This window comes from Rhopalosiphum maidis, chromosome 2 (genome assembly GCF_003676215.2).
Source record: "Rhopalosiphum maidis isolate BTI-1 chromosome 2, ASM367621v3, whole genome shotgun sequence".
Classification (NCBI taxonomy): domain Eukaryota; kingdom Metazoa; phylum Arthropoda; class Insecta; order Hemiptera; family Aphididae; genus Rhopalosiphum; species Rhopalosiphum maidis.
The window spans coordinates 7,081,822-7,100,583 of NC_040878.1; the positions used below are offsets into that span (position 1 = coordinate 7,081,822).

Sequence of the window (18,762 nt, forward strand, 5' to 3'; positions counted from 1 at the left end):
AAGGTAGGTATCATCATACAAAATACAATGAGCTTTCAAAAACTTATTAAAAAAAAAAATTATTAATAAACTAAGAAGATTAATATAGGTATTATTACAAAAATAAAAAAAATATTTGTAATAATAATAACAAATAAAAGATTCAAAAATCTAGGAGTAACAAAAAAACATAGTTTTGGTCATAAAAGTTATATAATACTGTGAACTAGGCTTAACACGATTTAAACATAGTAAAAAGTAAATAAAACCGGTTAAAAAAATAATAACCGTGCACTGACGTCATCAACAAAAAAATGGTTAAACAGAGGGTAAAAATAAAAATATTTTACTAAGAATGGTTCAAATAATCCTGAAGATTTAGTGATATTTACAAAACATAAATATTATAAATTTAAGTACCTACACATTTTTTTGAACCATAATATGTAATATAATATTAAAATAATTATTATATAAAAGTTATCAAAACAATATTTTTTAAATTAATCACATTGAAAAATAAGTATTGCATATAAGACACATTGTTAGTACAAAACAGTTTCTTAAGTGATGATAATAAAAGTCAATCTTGAAAAATTTAAAAAAAAAAATACAAATAATGATAGTATTTATCTTTTGCATTTTAGTTGTTTGTCATCACTTAAGTAACTGTTATCACCAATTATTGCTAATGAAATATTTTTAATAAAAAAATACTATATAAATATAACCACAAAATAAAGGTGCATCACAGCCCTAGTTATGTTAGGCAACATATAGGCGAAGTATGAAAGTCTTAGTTATCAATTATTGCTTAAACTACCTCAAAAAAAGACTTCCCCAAAAAAATAATAAAATAATAATAATGATAATAATAGTATATAAATAGAAGTAGAAATTTAAAACAAAATGTATAAAAAAAAATAACACATGTTAAAGCTCGAACATTACCACTAGCCTTAAATTTAAGGATTTTAAATAGATAACTACAAGAAATAAAATAAATAATTTTAGGCAAAAAAATCACAATGAAAAAAATGGATAAACATTTTTGAAAAAAAAAACAAATGCAATAGGAAAGACATATTTTAACAACTGAATACCAATGAAAAAAATATATATACTATGTGTATAATATAAAAAAAAATCATTGGGAATTTGAATTCTACTAATATTTATTACATTATGAATTAGAGTATTATAAATGGGAAAAATGTGAAAGACGTTTTATGATTCTAAAAAACTTAAAAGTTAAATAGTGGAATGAGAAATATATAAATGGAGAATGTTATATAGTATTAATATAATTATTGTCTAAGAATGTCCATAATAGTTTGTCCTATTAAATATAAACAAAGAGATCCACTAGTAATGAAAATTTTAAGATATAGAAAAATATTACAATCAGAAGAATATCACTTCTTCTTCGGTGGTGGAGGTAGCATTGGTGTTATTGATGCTGCCACTGTTTTGTGTAGTTGGTGTTTTGGACTGTTTTGACTCTGGGCTACGAATACGAAATTTTTCAGGCAATTTTGGATAGGTATTTGTTCTGCCAGCTTTGTTACCTGATTGTTTTCCCTCAATTATCTAAATATTTAAAATAAAAATATAAATGTAATTTTTATTAAGACATCATGCTACTACAATAAATATAAAATTCATATTAATATTGTGAAAATCTTGCAAAATTTAATGCTTAAGATAAAAAAAACATTTTTTAGACTAAAAAAGCTACCATTTGTCATTAAAAATACATTAAGAAAGTATAGTATTCAAATTTTAAATGCAAAAACGATTTTTTAACACTCCTACTCAATCAAATAAATAATATATTGATAATGATACAAAGAAATTAGATTCTTAATAGTATTAATTAAGAGGACGCCATACCCACATTTGTTGTCTCTGTCTTACTAACATACATCATAACAAATTTTTGTTCAGCAGAATACATTTTGTGATATTAGCTTTAATATTAAATTTACCAATTATCAAATTTAAAGGTAAGAATATTATCTAGACAATGACATATGCTTTTAATGATATTATTATATTAAAGTAAGTTACAGCTATGTAAAATATAACAACTTTAAAATGTTCAAAACTCACTTTAAAATTTAAAATGATAATATCAATAAAATCATATGTCATTGTCTAGATAATATTTTTACCTTTAAATTTGATAATAGGTAAATTTACTGTAACATTAAAGCTAACATCACAAAATGTATTCTACTGAACAAAAATTTGTTATGATGTACGTTAGTAAGACAGAGACAACGCATGCAGGTATGGCGCCCTTTTAATTTTAATCAATAAAATATAAATTGTAATCAACAAAATAATGTATATGACTGAAATCATAATTAATCACAATTAATGGCTATATGATATGATTATCATTTATTAATTTATCATGGATTTGCTGATAAATTTAATATTTACAAAAATAAATTAATTTAATTATTTGAACAATAATCTATTATCAATACCTATGTCAAATCTTAACATTATCTAGTTTCTTATGAATAAAAATAAATGCTAAATGTAACAGTAAAATGTAAATGTAAATGTTAAAGGTAATAAATAGCAACGGTGGATAAGTGTTATATACAATATACCTTATAAGTTATAACCATCATTTATATATATCATATTCTTCTGCAAATAGGTATATTCTAAAAAATATATTCTAAATACCTGAGCACTTTGCATCATTGCTGGACTAGATCCTGTACGTGAATGACTAGGACCTTGTTGGCTTGACGGTGACAATATTTCAATAGAACTACCTTGAATAGGATTCATTGGGTTTTTGGCACTCTCGCGCAGCTTTAATGGTAAAAGCTGTTGAAAAGCATATGCTGATTGGGAAGAAGGTGAAGTTGTGGTATTGGGTATGGTATCAGATGCAGAACTTGAATTATTGTTACCCAATTTATTAGCTAATTTAAATGGTAATTTCTGTTTTATTTGAACTTTGGAAGCTACCTAAACAAAGTTATAAAAAATAGATCACATGAGAATTTTAACTAGTTTTTAGCTACAAATTTACACCTACCTTTTGTTGGTTAGTAGCACTAATCAGGTTAATAGGTAATGTTGATGAAGAGGTGGCTGAAGGTGGAGTATGCTGTTTCCATTTCATAGAATCAGTTCTTTTACTACGCACAGATTCTGAATGAGACAATGGTTGAGGTACTCCATCAGCAGCAGATTGATTTTGGGTCTGTTGATTTGGTGACACGGGTGGTGGCTGCATATTAGGTGAAACAATAATACCTTGATTGGTTAGCATTTGTAATTTAAGATAAAGCTGCTCTCGTTGTTGAGTTACATCAGTTTGTTCTAACCGTACTTGTTCCTAAAACCAATTGAAATTGTAATTAATTATTAAAACCTATAAAATACCAGGAAATCAACAATCGTATGTATACTCAAAATTTAAAATATAAAGTTTTAAAATTCAATAGAAATAATTTCATTGTTAATTAACGAGTTTCATAACTGCCAATTTAAATTGTAAGACAAACCTGTAATCTGAGTAACTGTTCTCTTTTTTCTTCCAAATCCTTCATCTCGGAGTCTCGTTCTCTTATCCAAGACTCTTTTTCGTGTGTTAACTTATCTTGTAGATTACGCAGTTCCTCTAATTGATGATTATGTCTATAAATTGGCCTTTTATCTTTTAACCAAACACTAGAATTCATATTTGAACTGTTTAATGTTGGGTCTTCCAGAAGATTCTGAGATTTGTAAGCAGCCAACTCAGCTTGAAGACTATAAAACAAAAGTAACACATTTCATACAACTAATCATTTTTGATGTTCTATAATCACCCTCTTCATGCCTCATAATACTAATACATTTAATTTACATCATTGCAACCACTGACCAAAGTTCAGAAGAAAATTAACATTGATAAATATATTAATTAATATATACTGTATCAGTTTTCTTAAAAATTTACATTTGTATTCTTTTTTTAAATATTTTAAATATTCAACAATATTGATCATTTATTTGTCATCAAAATATATATTTAAAGATAGAAATGTATAAACTGTATACATTTCTATAGGCTCTTGTTTAAACGTATTTTAGTTGGATTAAGTTTTGAAAGAATATTGTGAATGTACTCAAAAAAAAGACTTAGTTGTATAAAATGACTATTTTTTAGCATTTTATGTTTACCATTCAAGTTATTTTTTGTTTATGTACAATTTTTATGTGATTCAATTATTATTTTACTTATTTATAATTAAAATTTAAGTAATTTATACAAATTATTTGGGTTGAGGTTTTAATATTGCAGATAAAAATATGTTATATCAAATAGGAAAGCTAGTTTTCAATGTATAACCTAACTGTATATTTATAATTAAAATTATATTTACCTATCAATATTAGTCATTTGTTGAGAAATAATAGAAGATAAAGTATAAATATGATGTGTTAATTCCATTGCTGTAGCTTGTTGTTCTTTTCCTAGAGCTAATAATGTTGGGAACTCGCTGGATGATTGTATTGTAGTGGCACTTTGTGATGAGCTCGTACTGCAATTTTCTTTCCACATAAGATTGCTATCTCTCTATTTTAATATATTTATATATTTTTAGTAAATATTAACTATAATAATCATATTGATTTTAGATCTATTTTTACCAATTTGGAATCTTTACGCGTGGAACTTGGAGTACCCATTGGACTAGAATTGCCAGATTCCACACTATTTTCATTACCATCCACAACTTTTGGTAATTTTCTTAGAGCATCTAAATATATATATATATATATGAATATTAAAAGTTGACTAACAATAAACATTTCATAATTTAATCTAAATTAGTAAACTTTAATTCATGAGTATGTTATGTCTATAATTACTTTTCGGTGATGATAATGAATTATCAAATCCACCAAATGTTTCAGCTCTTTTAGGTAACGTTGGAGAAACATATGTTACACTTTGATGTTCACCAACAGAACTAGCGCTACGAGACAAATTTGTACCAGAAGCATACAATGAACAAGCAAGTTCATTGACTTTCTGAAAACAGACAAAATATTTTATAAAAAAAAAAAAAAACAGATTACAATTTAAGTGATATTTAATTTACCTGTATAGCATTCATTACTTCTTTTCTTATCTTTTCTGAATCTTGATGCTCAGTAACCAAATGGCAATATGACGGAGTTTCAATTGGTAAACTTTCTACTCCAGCAGATGCTAAAAGCTTTAGTTGTAACCCCATTTTTTCTTCCAGAATCAAAGCTTGTTCCACATCTTTTTGCCTTAAAACTCCTACACAAATTAAATACAAAAATGTATAAAAAAAATCACAATACAACTAAAATATAATATAAATAAATATTCAATAATATGATAATTGACGACACATACCAACAATTTCTCTTATATTGTTTTTCTTAGTTTCTAATTGCCTTTGTCTTTCTTCAAAACTGAAGGTTACATATCCGTCATCTTCTTCTTCAGGACATTCTTGTACAGCTGAACGAATAGATTGTATCCATACTTGTTTGTCTTTAGGTTTATGCACTTTGAGTTCAAACATTTCTGGTTCGGCTGGATTAGAAGATATTAAATAAATACCTTTAGTATCAGTTCCAGCTTTTTCCCTGACTAAAAGTTTTTGCAACGACACTACGCCAGCAACTGGTTTTAAGACCTTTTAAAAAATAATTTGTTATAATAACCATGTGATGCATTATACACAAATTTAACTTTTATTAACTAAAAAATTACTTTAGTTTCTTTTTCTTTATTGCTTTCAGGCATAAAAAATGTGTACTTGTGATTATTTTCAAGTATAAAAAACAACACATCTGTCATAACAATAACATTAACCATTACCATTTGTGTTTTTGCATGACGTTGCATAAGCCAAGCTGTTCCTTCAAATCTAAGAAAATATATACTTTTAATAACATGTATAGGTACTAATTATATAAATAATTTACTTAAAATCTTTATAACAAAAAATCAAAATATACAAACACTGTCTGGGACTAATTTAAGTTATTTTTTTATTACTTAGTAAAATACTTGGAATCATATTTAATTGATACAAGAATAAAGTGTGGGATTGTCTATTTTTTATGAGTAATAATTTGATAATTTTAAATTAATCTGACAAATTTTTGTCAGTTATTAATTTTCAATAAAAAAAAAAAAATGGTCACTAAGAAATTAAATTCTAATACTTATTTATATTTCATAACCTATGAAATATTACTTAAAAACTAATACAAATGGCAGAATTCTGTTTGTTTATTACTTTTGTAAAATTCTGATTTATTGAGGTTCTGTAAGAAACTATTTGAAAATGATTCTATGAATTTGTAACTTTTAAAAAATAACATTTCTCATTCTATTATTTTAAAAACAAGATTATACATGTAATTTAATAGAAATTATTTTGTTTTAAAAATGTCAATAAAAAATAAAAATTTATTAACCATTTTAAAAATATAATTAAAATCAATCATTATTAAAATTGGAATCATTTAAATCATTATATTTAAAACATTTTGATAACAGTAGTTTAGTCAAGTAATTTAACTCAAAATTTCCATAAAAATTTATTTTCTAATCTTATTATATACAACAAAAAATATTATATCATAAAATAATAAAAACACTAACCTCAGTCTTCTATTCTCAGACAATAAATCAGATTTTTTAAATTTACGTCCTCTAAAATTAGTGTAAGATTTAGCTTCCATCCGATTATATATTTCAAGTTTTCTATCTTCTTTTTCTTTTTCAGCTACTTGAGAATCTACTTCCACTAAGATATCCTAAATACATAGGTACCATTTATGAAATCAATTAATTTAACACAAATAAATAAACATACAACTTACTTTAACCATAGCTAATGCCCGAGAAAGTTTTTCACTTTCAATTTTGTTTTCTTTTGAAGTTTTTATGAGAGGTTCAATGAGTAATGGATACTTAGTTAGTCTTTGAGTAACAAACAACACACATTCTGGAATACCTTTTTTTTTTAACAAAGGATTGGCCTACAACAAACATAATCAAATTTTAGATTAGTAATTAGCAAAATCATGCTATTTTTTTAATTCACTAACCTGACAGTGCTTAATAAAATTAAAAAATGCTGGATCTTTTTCTAAAACTTTATAAACATCCAATGCATCCCTATGTCTTGAGCAAAATTCCCCATAAGAGCTCTTTAAACGTTGAGCATTTATGTTTGAAAATTGATCCAATAGTAAATCTGCAATGGAATCTACAATACCACCATTATTGATAGCAGCTAAACGTTGCTTTTCTTTCAGACTTTTCAAAAATCCAATGTGAATTTCAGTAAGTTCGGCTAATCTAGGGAACATACGATAAACTTTATCGCCAAGTTGAAAATGTTTTTGTAAACCATCAACAAACACCTATAACAAATTGATTGATTTAATTTTGATATATATTAAAATAGAATAATCTATGTATAAATATACTTTTTGCATAACTCTCAAGGTAAGGCAATGATGTTTTTCAGTTAACACAAATTCATAAATATGTTCTTGACGTTTTATTTCTTTATCTTTTAATCTCTTCACAATCTATAAAGCAAAATCAAATATTACTATTGAACAAAAGGTCTACAAAATGTTCAATTACTTCTTTGGTAACAGTAGGTGTCCATGAATCTGGTTGTTCTTCGTGTAATCCTAATGCAGGATCCGTTTCTAAATCGTGAGCTGTTATATGATCTTTTTAACAAAAAACAAATAATGAAATAAAAATATCAAAAATGAATTATTATTAAGCAAGCCTGAGAATCAAAATTATTTAACTTAAATTTTAAGTTCTTAGTAGTTATTTAAATACATTAAGGATAGTCTTCTATGCTAACTACCTAATTTTGAATTTAGGTGATGGGTGTTTGAAAAGCAATTAGCATACCCACTATAATTAATTTATTAATCTCTATCTTACAAAAAAAATTTTATAATACAAATGATTGATGCATAATGTAGATTAAATTCCTATTTTTCTTCATCATAAGATTTTAATCCAAAATATTAATAAATTCTCACATAAAAAATAAATGTTTATTTTTATTTACTACTTAGTACATAGTACGGGTTTTCAACAATAATTTTATTTTATGTTATACTTAGGATATTTAGTTTTATTAATATTTTATGTATTTGTATGGTATTGGCAAAGACTAAAAATATTACTGGTAAACTAAAATTAGTTTTTATAATCGATAAAGTCCAAGTACATTTTTTTAAACCCACGGTATTAAGTATCATTTAATATGTAATATTAAATATTAACAAGTACTTACTTTCATTTAAAAATTCAAATTGGACTAAAGAAACCTCATCTGAATACCTATAAAAAAAAAATAGAAAAATATAAGAAATTCACATTAATACAAAAAAATTATACTTATAATATACAAGAGTATTGATTAAAATGTCATTAGGTATAGCTATGATGTTTATCATGATTGATAATGTGTTAGTGTTATGCTTACATAGGTAGTAATTTTTTCTTGTTACTTTTTTTTTCTATTATTAAACAAATTTAAAATAGTGCAATAATCTAAGTGTTTATCTTGTTATATCCTATAAAAATTAAATTATTTGTAATCAACATAATTCAAATTTTCTATTTAAAAATTAAAATAAACATTACTTCTTTTTTACCAGTTATAATAAAATACGACCAAATCAATTAAACTTTATAAAAATGATGATAACAGATAATTAAAAACTATAACTTTAGTTAGACAACTAGAAGATTATTATCGCGAAACAATAACAACAGGTATGAGGACTGACCAGCCACAAAAGTTTACATTTTTAAAAAAAAGTTATTTTGATAAGGACATGTATATTCAAATAATTTATTATATGAAGAATCAAAGTGTTTCTTAATACAAATGATAGCAAAGCACCAACATTGATATCATCAATAAGTTAAAGCAGCTGAACTGTATCAAATCTAAAAATGTAATATATATGTATAAATCATAATATATTATGAAATACACATAAGTTTCATAATTTATTGATGACTATTGAATATTATGTACCTTTTATTTCATATATATATATATTTGTATGTATATAATGGGATTTTTTATAATATATAAAATAATAAAAAATATATTACACATAATCTGATAAGTGAGAAAACATGGCAATTCTGTGCATACCCACTCAACATCCTGCTGTCAACACTGGTTCCACTATGGCAGGATGTTGCGTGGGGATACATAGAATTGGTGGGTTCTCTCACTTATCAGAGTATAAGTAATATATTATTTTTTATATTCTATACTATACTATACCCATATACCATATTCGCTCACTAAACATAGTAAAGTGTCTCTAACATTGATAAGTAAATATCCAATTAGTAAAATACTTTTAAGATAATGACTTATATATAAATTATTTTGTATTAATAAATTAGATGTATAATTTAGGTTAATATGATACATTGTTTTTTTTACTTACACAACACCATCTTGTGAATGACTATGAGCATCATCTTTGTCTTCTGGATGGCTAAAATTAAAAAACAATTTCAATTAGTTAAAAGTATTCTCAAATTATATTTAATATAGAAAAAAAAATCCATATGTAAAGGATGAATAACATACACACAGGTTATACAGGTTATGATAAATACTACTATACATATATATTTATTATATTGTATATAAATTAATTAATAAATACATAATTATTTACCATATGTAAAAATATATAATAATATACAAGTTAGTGCACAAACAAATTAAATATAATAATTATTATTTCTAACAATTAATATACACTTTAGACAAATTTAAAAGAATAATGGTTTTTTTTATTAATAAATCTTTAAATGGCATTCTCTATACTATGTTAAATATATAAGTAGCAATAATAATATATGATTTGCTTTATCTAAAATAACTTTACAAGATTAAAAAAATGAATATTAATTAATTATTTGTTTTTGTTTAATAACAAATTTTAATATTATTTAAGATTTCAAAAAAAGATAAAAATTAGACAATATATTATTAAATTTAGATTCTGAGCAAAGGAACAAATTCCTTTTTTTTAGTAATAGCTATTTTTACAGTAAAGAAACATTCGTATGACATAATCTTTGGTGAAAAAATATGTATTTGTTACTTAATGTATGATAATAATTTTTTTTATTTTCTCATTATTCATATTTTAAGCATATGAAAAAAAAGCAATATAATATACCAAATAGATAGTTCCATCTAATATATTTAAATAATTAGGACTTTTAATGACCCTTAAAAATACTACCATAAATAAAACTCTACTCTGAATTATTTACAAAAATATAATTAATAGTATATTACCATTTAATCTAAAAACCAATAGAACTAGTATCCAACTTCAGTTTCTTATTAAAGTATTTTGAGATAGTTTTATGGTGGTATAAAATTTATTAATACACATTTATTTATATGCAATATAAATAAATGAATATAATTGCTTAAAAATCCATAAATTGAATAGTTTTAAAATTCATTTTAGAAAACATTGCATTGTTCATTATAATAGTAACAGATTAAATTATTTACTGCTGTTATATAATTATATTGCTCAGAATCTATTTCAAAATTTACTAGTTACTTATTTTAAGATGGTATGTACAAACACTAGGTACATGGTCTAAACTAAGAAGTTGCAAAAATAACATGCAAAAAAGGAATTTTTCTTATCATTAATTTTTCTGGAATAGTAGAAATAAAATACAATAAAAATGATAGGAATGATGAATTAAAATACTTGGTAATTAGTATGTTAATAATCACTTTGAAAATGTTTATACATTTTAATACATTGATTAATTGTATTAATGCAAGAAAATGGTCATTTATTTAGCATGTGTCTGTACAGTTCATCAGCATTAATAATTAATTATTTATATGATCAAATTTATAAGTGCAAATTATAAATAAAAAATAATATGAGTAATTAATAATAGATATATAAGACAAATCATATAAACAATAGCATCAAACGTAAAAAAAAATGATTATTTCTAAAAAAAAAAACAAACTATTTTTGGATGCATTTCAAAATATTCAGAATCTAAACATAAAAATACAAAACACACATCTAAATTTACTATACAGTGTACAATATTTTATACATATGATGAAAATATGTTCTAAAGAATATTACATAATAAATCAACACTTCACTTTGTTCAGTTAGGTTAGGATAGGAGTTTCTAAGTTTAAATGTATATTAATATTCAAAAACTAAATTATAATTAAATAACAAATTAGTAAAAAATAACTAATCAGTCAAAAAAATTATTCTTCTAGTAATTAAAAAATTGTAAATATGTATACAACATCGTAAAATATTATTAGTAGGAAAAGTATAATTAACTATAGTTCAATCTTAATCTATCATAGGCCACATCTAAGTTACAAGAAAATACTAAATGGTTCAAAATTTTAATTTATATTTTGTACAAGAGCTGATTATTTACTATTTATATTTAGTTATAATGAGATAACACAAAAATGTTATTATGATTAAAATTTATTTTAAGTAAAAATCAAACAAAACATTTTAATTCTTAATAAAATAGAGCCAAAAGTATTATTCAAAATGCACATAAAAAAAAGGGGTTGCAATAAGAGTAGATCACTATATTGTGTTGTGGGGGACACTTACTTCACACCTAATTTGGTTGCTACCACTTTCCAAGGCGAGTAAAACTGCACCATAAATTTCCTGAGAACGGATAGGTGAAAAAAATTTATGCATACAAAAATAATTGAGGAATATTTTTCCAATTATTAAAATTATTATATCTACAAAATATACAAATTTACATTTTCTACATTTCAAATTTTAATTTTAAAATCAATACAAAATATTTAGCCTCTTCTAACATAATAAATATGGGTTAAAAAACAATAAATGAAAATTAAAACTGTGTTTTTTTTTTAATGTTAATATATGATGTTATATAAATGTAAAGCCATGCAAACATAAGATTTACAGTGTAATAAACATAAATAAAATGAATAACTCTTGTGTGCAAAAATATATATTTATTTTATTCAGGTATATTTTTAACTGATCTTATATGCATCTGGTTGAAATGCTAAAATCCAAATTTAGGTAATACCTACTTGTTACTTTTAAAACGTACTTATACAATTAGTTTGACATTTGGTTAAGTTTTATTTACAATGCTTAATAAGAAGGGCTAGTATTTTTTTGTCATTTAATAAAAATTTAATTATAAATTATTAATATTCAATTTTAGTAATTATGAATGAGTGATTTTCTGTATAAAATGTATAGATTATTACCAGTTTATTAATAAAACTTTTAAAACAAATATTTATGTAAATTTAAATATGCTTATATAAAAATATGAAATATTTAATAGTTACATTAAATACTCAGTGGATCATCTATATTCGTAGCCAAAACATAGTCAGATGTATTGTTGAGGGGAGATGGGTTGACAGAATACTAACTTTCAATTCTCCTAATATCAATCTTAATACTCATCTGGTTATTAAAATACTTTTCTAATTAACTTAATTATATAGAAAAATAAGTTATACACCAAATATGCATTAATATATTATATTACAGTAAGAAGTCAATTGATCAAGATACGTAGTTGAGAAATTGTAATAGCTTGACAAATAATTAACAGTCTTTTTCTTCCTTATCGTATATATATGAGAACAGGCAATTATTACTATAAAACAACACTACTTTTTAATAAAAGGTTGCTTATTAAATGTATTAATCTTCCAAAAAAATAAATAGTATAAAATTCAGTGACAGTTTTGATATTTAAACACTACCTCACTTTAAAATTTATAAATTACTTATCAATTTTTGTAAAACACATATTATGTTGTTTTTAGATTTTTCCAAGTAAAAATGATAAGTTAATTTTCCAAAAGTGCCAATATAGACTTGAAATGTTAATTTCTGAATATTGATATAACATTTTAAAGAGATAAGCAACATGTGTTAATACGTTACATGTACATACTTAATACCATTCATCTTTTGACATGTTAAAAGTTCTATTTCAAGTTAAAATAATCACTGCTTTTATCTAAATTATTATAATGACTATATTTAATTGTTGAGTCTATTATTGTATAGTTATTGTAGTTTTATAAATAACAATGATTATTTTTATTACATAAATATTTTATTATTGTATTATTAACACAAGTAATATTTTTAATTTAACTAGGAGGAAACAAAAAAGTAATGTACAGCATACTACTGTATGTATAGTTATACTAACTATATTAAAAATATAAAACCTATACATCTCTCACTATATTTCATAACTAAAATATATCATAGGCATTATGATTATTAAATTGATCAGGAACATCTATCAATAGAAAGACAATTATTTACAACCCCTGTTAAAATTGCCGCAACCACCACTAAGTTTTAAAAAAAATAATTTAAAATAAATAAATAATTAACTTTAATAATAATAAATAATTATTATTAATAAAAAAAAAATGTATTATATTTTTATTTTTAAATTTTAATATTTATTAAAACAATACTCAATAATAATAAGATCAATAACAATGTGCTAAATTATATTTTATCAATATCCTATGCATTTTTTATCTTATTATTAAAATTATAAATTATTTTAAAATAAATTGTGATACTGTATTCTTAAAATTAAATTAATTCATAATGCATTTACCTGTTGGGGGAAGAAGACTGATTATTATTGTTTTGGCGTTTCCCATAAAACCTTTGTTGGAATGAAGATGATGAAAATCTCAAATTACTCTATAAAAATTATTAAATATGTGGTAAAAATAATTATAAATACAAATTATGCTTGTATACATTAAAATTAATACAACTGTTAAAAAAATACAAACCTTTCCATATTTTTGTTTAACACATTCAGAAACTTGATCTTTACATGAATTTTGGTGTACCGTAATCAAACAACCTAGAAATTAATTAAAAATGATATAACTTAAGTTTAAACTCATCATGATGTATGCATACTTTCACATGATAAAGCTGGTTTATTTTCTAAAGGCTTAGCACACCAATCACATGATTGTTCAAAATTACTATATGGTGGAGACATCCAAGAATGAAGGATTTTCTTTGATTTATCTTTTTTCTTTCTAAAAAATAAACTTCCTCTTTTTCTTCTTTTTGCATTTTGATCTTCTGACATACTAAAACATGTTATTATAAAATACAAGTTAGCATAATTACAAATATATTGTTATCATATTAACTAAAATCAATGAATAAATGTGCAAAGTGCAAATAAATTTTTTTTTAAAAACTCACTCAGAAAATAAATTGTAGAAGGGTATATTTGTGTTATTAGATGAAGGGGTAATATAACAACGTTTCATTGTACTATCTACATCCAATGTTTCTTCTTCAGTCTCACTGTCTTCTGTACCACTAGGACGACCTCTATGGTGGGTAGGATTTTTGTATTTACTTTAATAAAAATAAAAATAGTAATAACTATACATTTGAAATAAAGCAATATACGTGCAATCTGTGATAAAGTAATTAAACAATTATTATTATATAAATAATAATTTAAATCAATAGAGTATTATGTTTACACCATTTATTTTTAAATGATACTCACTATTCACTAAAGGATTTCAAGTAAAAATTTTAGATTTGTTTTTAATATTTACTAAAATATTTTAATGCAAAAGAAAAAATTATTGACTTTGACTAGAAAAAAGGAACTTGATGAAATGTTGAGTATCACTTGTTTATAAAAGCTATTATATTATAGTATATATTCAATATACTTTATAGAAGTTTATATTTTTTGCTTTGTTAAATTGTAATTAAATGTAATTAAATAAAAAGACTTAATTGGAAAAGTCAAATACTCTAATTCAATTCAAGAATGTTTTCAGTCAAGTACTAACGCAGCTTTACTACAAATTGAATTAAAATTGCAAGCGGTTTGTATTTTATTTACATAAAAATAAATATATTCTATACATAATTTAATATATTTTAAAACATAATGAAAATTTTATAGTAAAAAGTGATCAATAAAAATATTATAAAATGCCTAATTTAATAAAAAGCATCTAATACTGACATACAGGTACTTAAACTACAAAATAAAATAAAAATAAAAATATAAGCTAATTAAATAAATAAACAAAAAGAATATAAATAACTTACATTGGAATACTATTGACATCATTATTTGAAACATTTTCTTTGTTCAAAATGTCACGTGTGCCCATAATTGATGGTGTGGAAACAGATTTTTGTAAAGGAAGTCTGGCTTGTAATAAACAAGATTCAACAGCTCGTTTTGCGATTGTTTTATTAAAACCATTCTACAAAGCATGTAATGATAAAATTAATTTATAATAAAATACATAATTACATTTTCATTTCATACCTGATAATCAGTCTCATTAAGTGAGTGGGTAGAAGAAGTTCCACTAAACCTGCGACTAATTAGACCAACATTTTTATTCGACTTCTGGCGACAAAATGATGTACTATCAGTAGTTAATAAATTTGCTGTGCTATCTGTAAATGGATCTTCTGTCTCAGATTCCATACTACTTAAGCTAGCACTAAAAAAAGATAACTTTATAGTAATGAAAAATAATAAGATTGTTACTTCTGTAATACCTTTTTTGTCGTTTAACAACTTTTAGACTATGCATATGGTTCTTTGTTAAGTCATCTAATGCTGCCCAACTTCTTCTCCGAACAATTTCATTTTCTTTGGACTCTATACAATTTTTTGCCATACTAAACCAATTGAAAGAGTTTTCTTGACAAAAAAATATAGTTAATTAAATTAAAGGATTTTAATAAGATCATAATTTAAAAACATACTACGTTTAACATATCCAGTTTTGTGTTTTCTAATTGAATCAAATGTTGAAGATAAATCTATATGAGTAGGAGAAGAGTTGAGACTGGAAGTATCTAATTCAGACTGATAATGAGGTTTACTTAATGATGGACATGACGAACTTAATGTATTGTTTATTCCGCAAAAATGTATCATCTACAACATTAAAAAAGATAATATTACTGTATTAACATTTGAAATAAGAAAACAAAATATATTAATTACGTGTGTCAATCCTAACGTGGCAGAATCACGCATTTGTTGTATGACCTCGTGTATTTCATGTAGTTGTTGTATATTTTCCTCTGCAAAAATGTATAAATTTGAATAAATAAAACAAATTTAATTTTGAATATTTGTATAATTTCAAAATAATAACCAAGAACTGGATAATTTTTCCCAGCTGCTGAATGAGGTGTAACACTGATTGTAGGAACTAGAGTACTGCTTGGCATTGTTCTCAACACAAAATCAGTTGAATCTATATTATTTACATCATTTGTTGCTGTGTTCATCTGTGAATAATCTGTCACTGTGTCTTCTTCACTATCGTCCAATTCATCTCTTTCAAAATGTTCCATTTCATGTCTTTATAATAACTTTATTCTATAAACAAATTATTTATTACATACTTTATCACAATAAGTGTAAAATGTGATTAGTTCTAAAATGAAATAAACAAATCACAAAAATCTCAATACACATAACCATCAGAATCATACATATATAAGTAGGTATTAAAAATCTAATTCACAAATTAACATGATCATTTTACAACTAATTTAGATATACCTACCAATGTAGATCTATATTATTACTTAAATATAATTTTACTTAGTTATAACTAGTTCAACGATTCTTACTCTATTCTTCATTATTTATGGTTAAGACTTCAGTAAATAATATTGAATATTTTTATTATTTAAAAAACACTTACAAACAACTACTATTTAATATATACTCTGTTTCTATTTATCATACCATTAAATAAATAATATTATTACATATAATTTTTTATTATCATATTTTGTAACACATTATCAGCTAAATATAAAATTTCAGAATTTTATATACTGTGAAATTCATGCTATTAATTAAATAATGTTATTTTCTAAACTAATTTTATGCAATAAATTTAAAATAAATTAACCTAATAACAGAACTTTGAACAATATTAATAACTTAATGGAAAACAATATCCTAGAATTTTCATACTCATATTAAATAAATTCATTAATTATTAAATTAATATATCTATAAATATATATATATATATAAATAACATACTTATTTTATCTATATATTTTATCATAAGTAGTTTCACAACAATGTTTCACAAGTTTTAATTTTTTTTTTAATAAACTAACATAATTTATCAATACTTTTATGCCTAGAAATATCACTCACAGATAAACTAAATACTTAGTTAGTAGTTAGTAGTTATTGAAGAAAAAAAAGTAACCAAAATTATGTAAACATAAAATTACAATACCATATCAGTTGACATATTTCATAGCCAATTATATATTTTATTTTAATAGAATGGATTGAAATTAAAGTATAGTCTATAACCTAAAGGCTAAAATATTATTAATATTAATTAAACAATAACAACAGTTTATATAAAATATATTTCTATAATCATACTTATATATATTAATCTGTTATAATCCAGCTAGATGTAAATGTGCAGTTTTTTATTGTTATTTTATATTATATTTTAATGTACAAGAAATTTTAAATTATTACTTATTTGGGTGGGTGTCATTTAATTATACCTTATATAAAATTAATGTTTTTTATTATTTGCGTATAGAGTAAAATAAAATATACATTATTAAGTATTAACATATATAAATCAGCTAGTGATGACAAAAGATAAAATCTTTTACCAACTATAACTTAATGAAAAATAAAACAAATTTTTGTTTGAAAATTACTGAATACTTCTCAATTGTATAACAGAATTCAAAATTGAACATTTACCTAATAATTACTTAATTTCAATAATTAGAACTAAAGTATCTATCAAATAGATGTACTAGATAAAAAAATAATTTGATAAGAAAATTAAGTTCTAAAATCATTTTTTGTTTTCTATTAGGCACTTTTTAATAGATATTACAATATTTATTATCTGAAAGAAAGAAAAATCATACAAATATAGTATTCCTAAAAATTAATCAATATTGATATCCAAAACATGTACAATACAAACTATAAAATAATAATAAAATTCAGATTGCTCTTTACAATATCAAAATTATATAGATATAAATAAATAGTAAATACTACAAATATATTTTGATTTAATTAAATATAGATAATACATTTATATTTTACTTTATTATAATTTTAAAGCAAATCCATAATAGTCATCATTTAACTAAGTAATTTTTTTCTTTTAAAAAATACCTAATAATTTCTAGGCCAATACAATTTTAACAAGCAAAAAAAAATAACCTAATCATAAACATCACTTAAGAAATATTCATTCCACTAGCATAACCCAAAGGATCTACCTTTATTTATTAATTCCTCAGACGATAGAACTAGAATTGGAATTTAGTTCAAGACCTACATTTACATAATAGGTGTGCTGGTCAACCCCGGAAGATCTAGGATATTGACTCATCAGTTGTACAGACTAAATAATGAATAAACTGAACAAACATACAACAGTCGTATAAGGTTTACCTGTTATTCAGCAAATAGGAATCATAATTCTTGTTTAGCGAATTGCAGATAAAAACAAAACACAAACAATTACGTTTAATATACTCAATAATCTTGATGACAGACTGCCATTTTGATACTTTATGTTCATAACA

The 18,762-nt window shown here is 23.3% G+C and overlaps 1 protein-coding gene across 3 annotated transcripts; it reads right to left on the bottom strand.

Moving 5' to 3' along the window:
- Positions 1 to 1,074: 1,074 nt before the first annotated feature.
- LOC113553037 (rho guanine nucleotide exchange factor 18) lies at positions 1,075 to 18,748 on the bottom strand. 3 transcript variants are annotated; one of them, XM_026956152.1, is made up of 29 exons: positions 18,629 to 18,748; positions 16,311 to 16,537; positions 16,157 to 16,236; positions 15,913 to 16,087; positions 15,703 to 15,847; positions 15,464 to 15,644; positions 15,238 to 15,398; positions 14,362 to 14,520; positions 14,065 to 14,243; positions 13,932 to 14,005; positions 13,748 to 13,836; positions 11,707 to 11,766; positions 9,502 to 9,552; positions 8,322 to 8,368; positions 7,646 to 7,737; positions 7,483 to 7,587; positions 7,099 to 7,416; positions 6,871 to 7,029; positions 6,650 to 6,804; positions 5,750 to 5,906; positions 5,387 to 5,672; positions 5,103 to 5,287; positions 4,870 to 5,032; positions 4,648 to 4,757; positions 4,380 to 4,573; positions 3,516 to 3,762; positions 3,044 to 3,346; positions 2,683 to 2,973; positions 1,075 to 1,569 (listed from the first exon to the last, which is right to left on the bottom strand). In XM_026956152.1, exons 2-29 carry the CDS (start codon positions 16,510 to 16,512, stop codon positions 1,384 to 1,386), a joined length of 4,554 nt encoding a protein of 1,517 aa, XP_026811953.1. In that variant the 5' UTR covers positions 16,513 to 16,537; positions 18,629 to 18,748; the 3' UTR covers positions 1,075 to 1,383. The 3 variants fall into 3 exon arrangements, with proteins under 3 accessions (XP_026811953.1, XP_026811955.1, XP_026811954.1); XM_026956154.1 differs by lacking the exon at positions 14,362 to 14,520; XM_026956153.1 differs by lacking the exon at positions 11,707 to 11,766 and having other exon boundaries at positions 1,076 to 1,569.
- Positions 18,749 to 18,762: the final 14 nt, after the last annotated feature.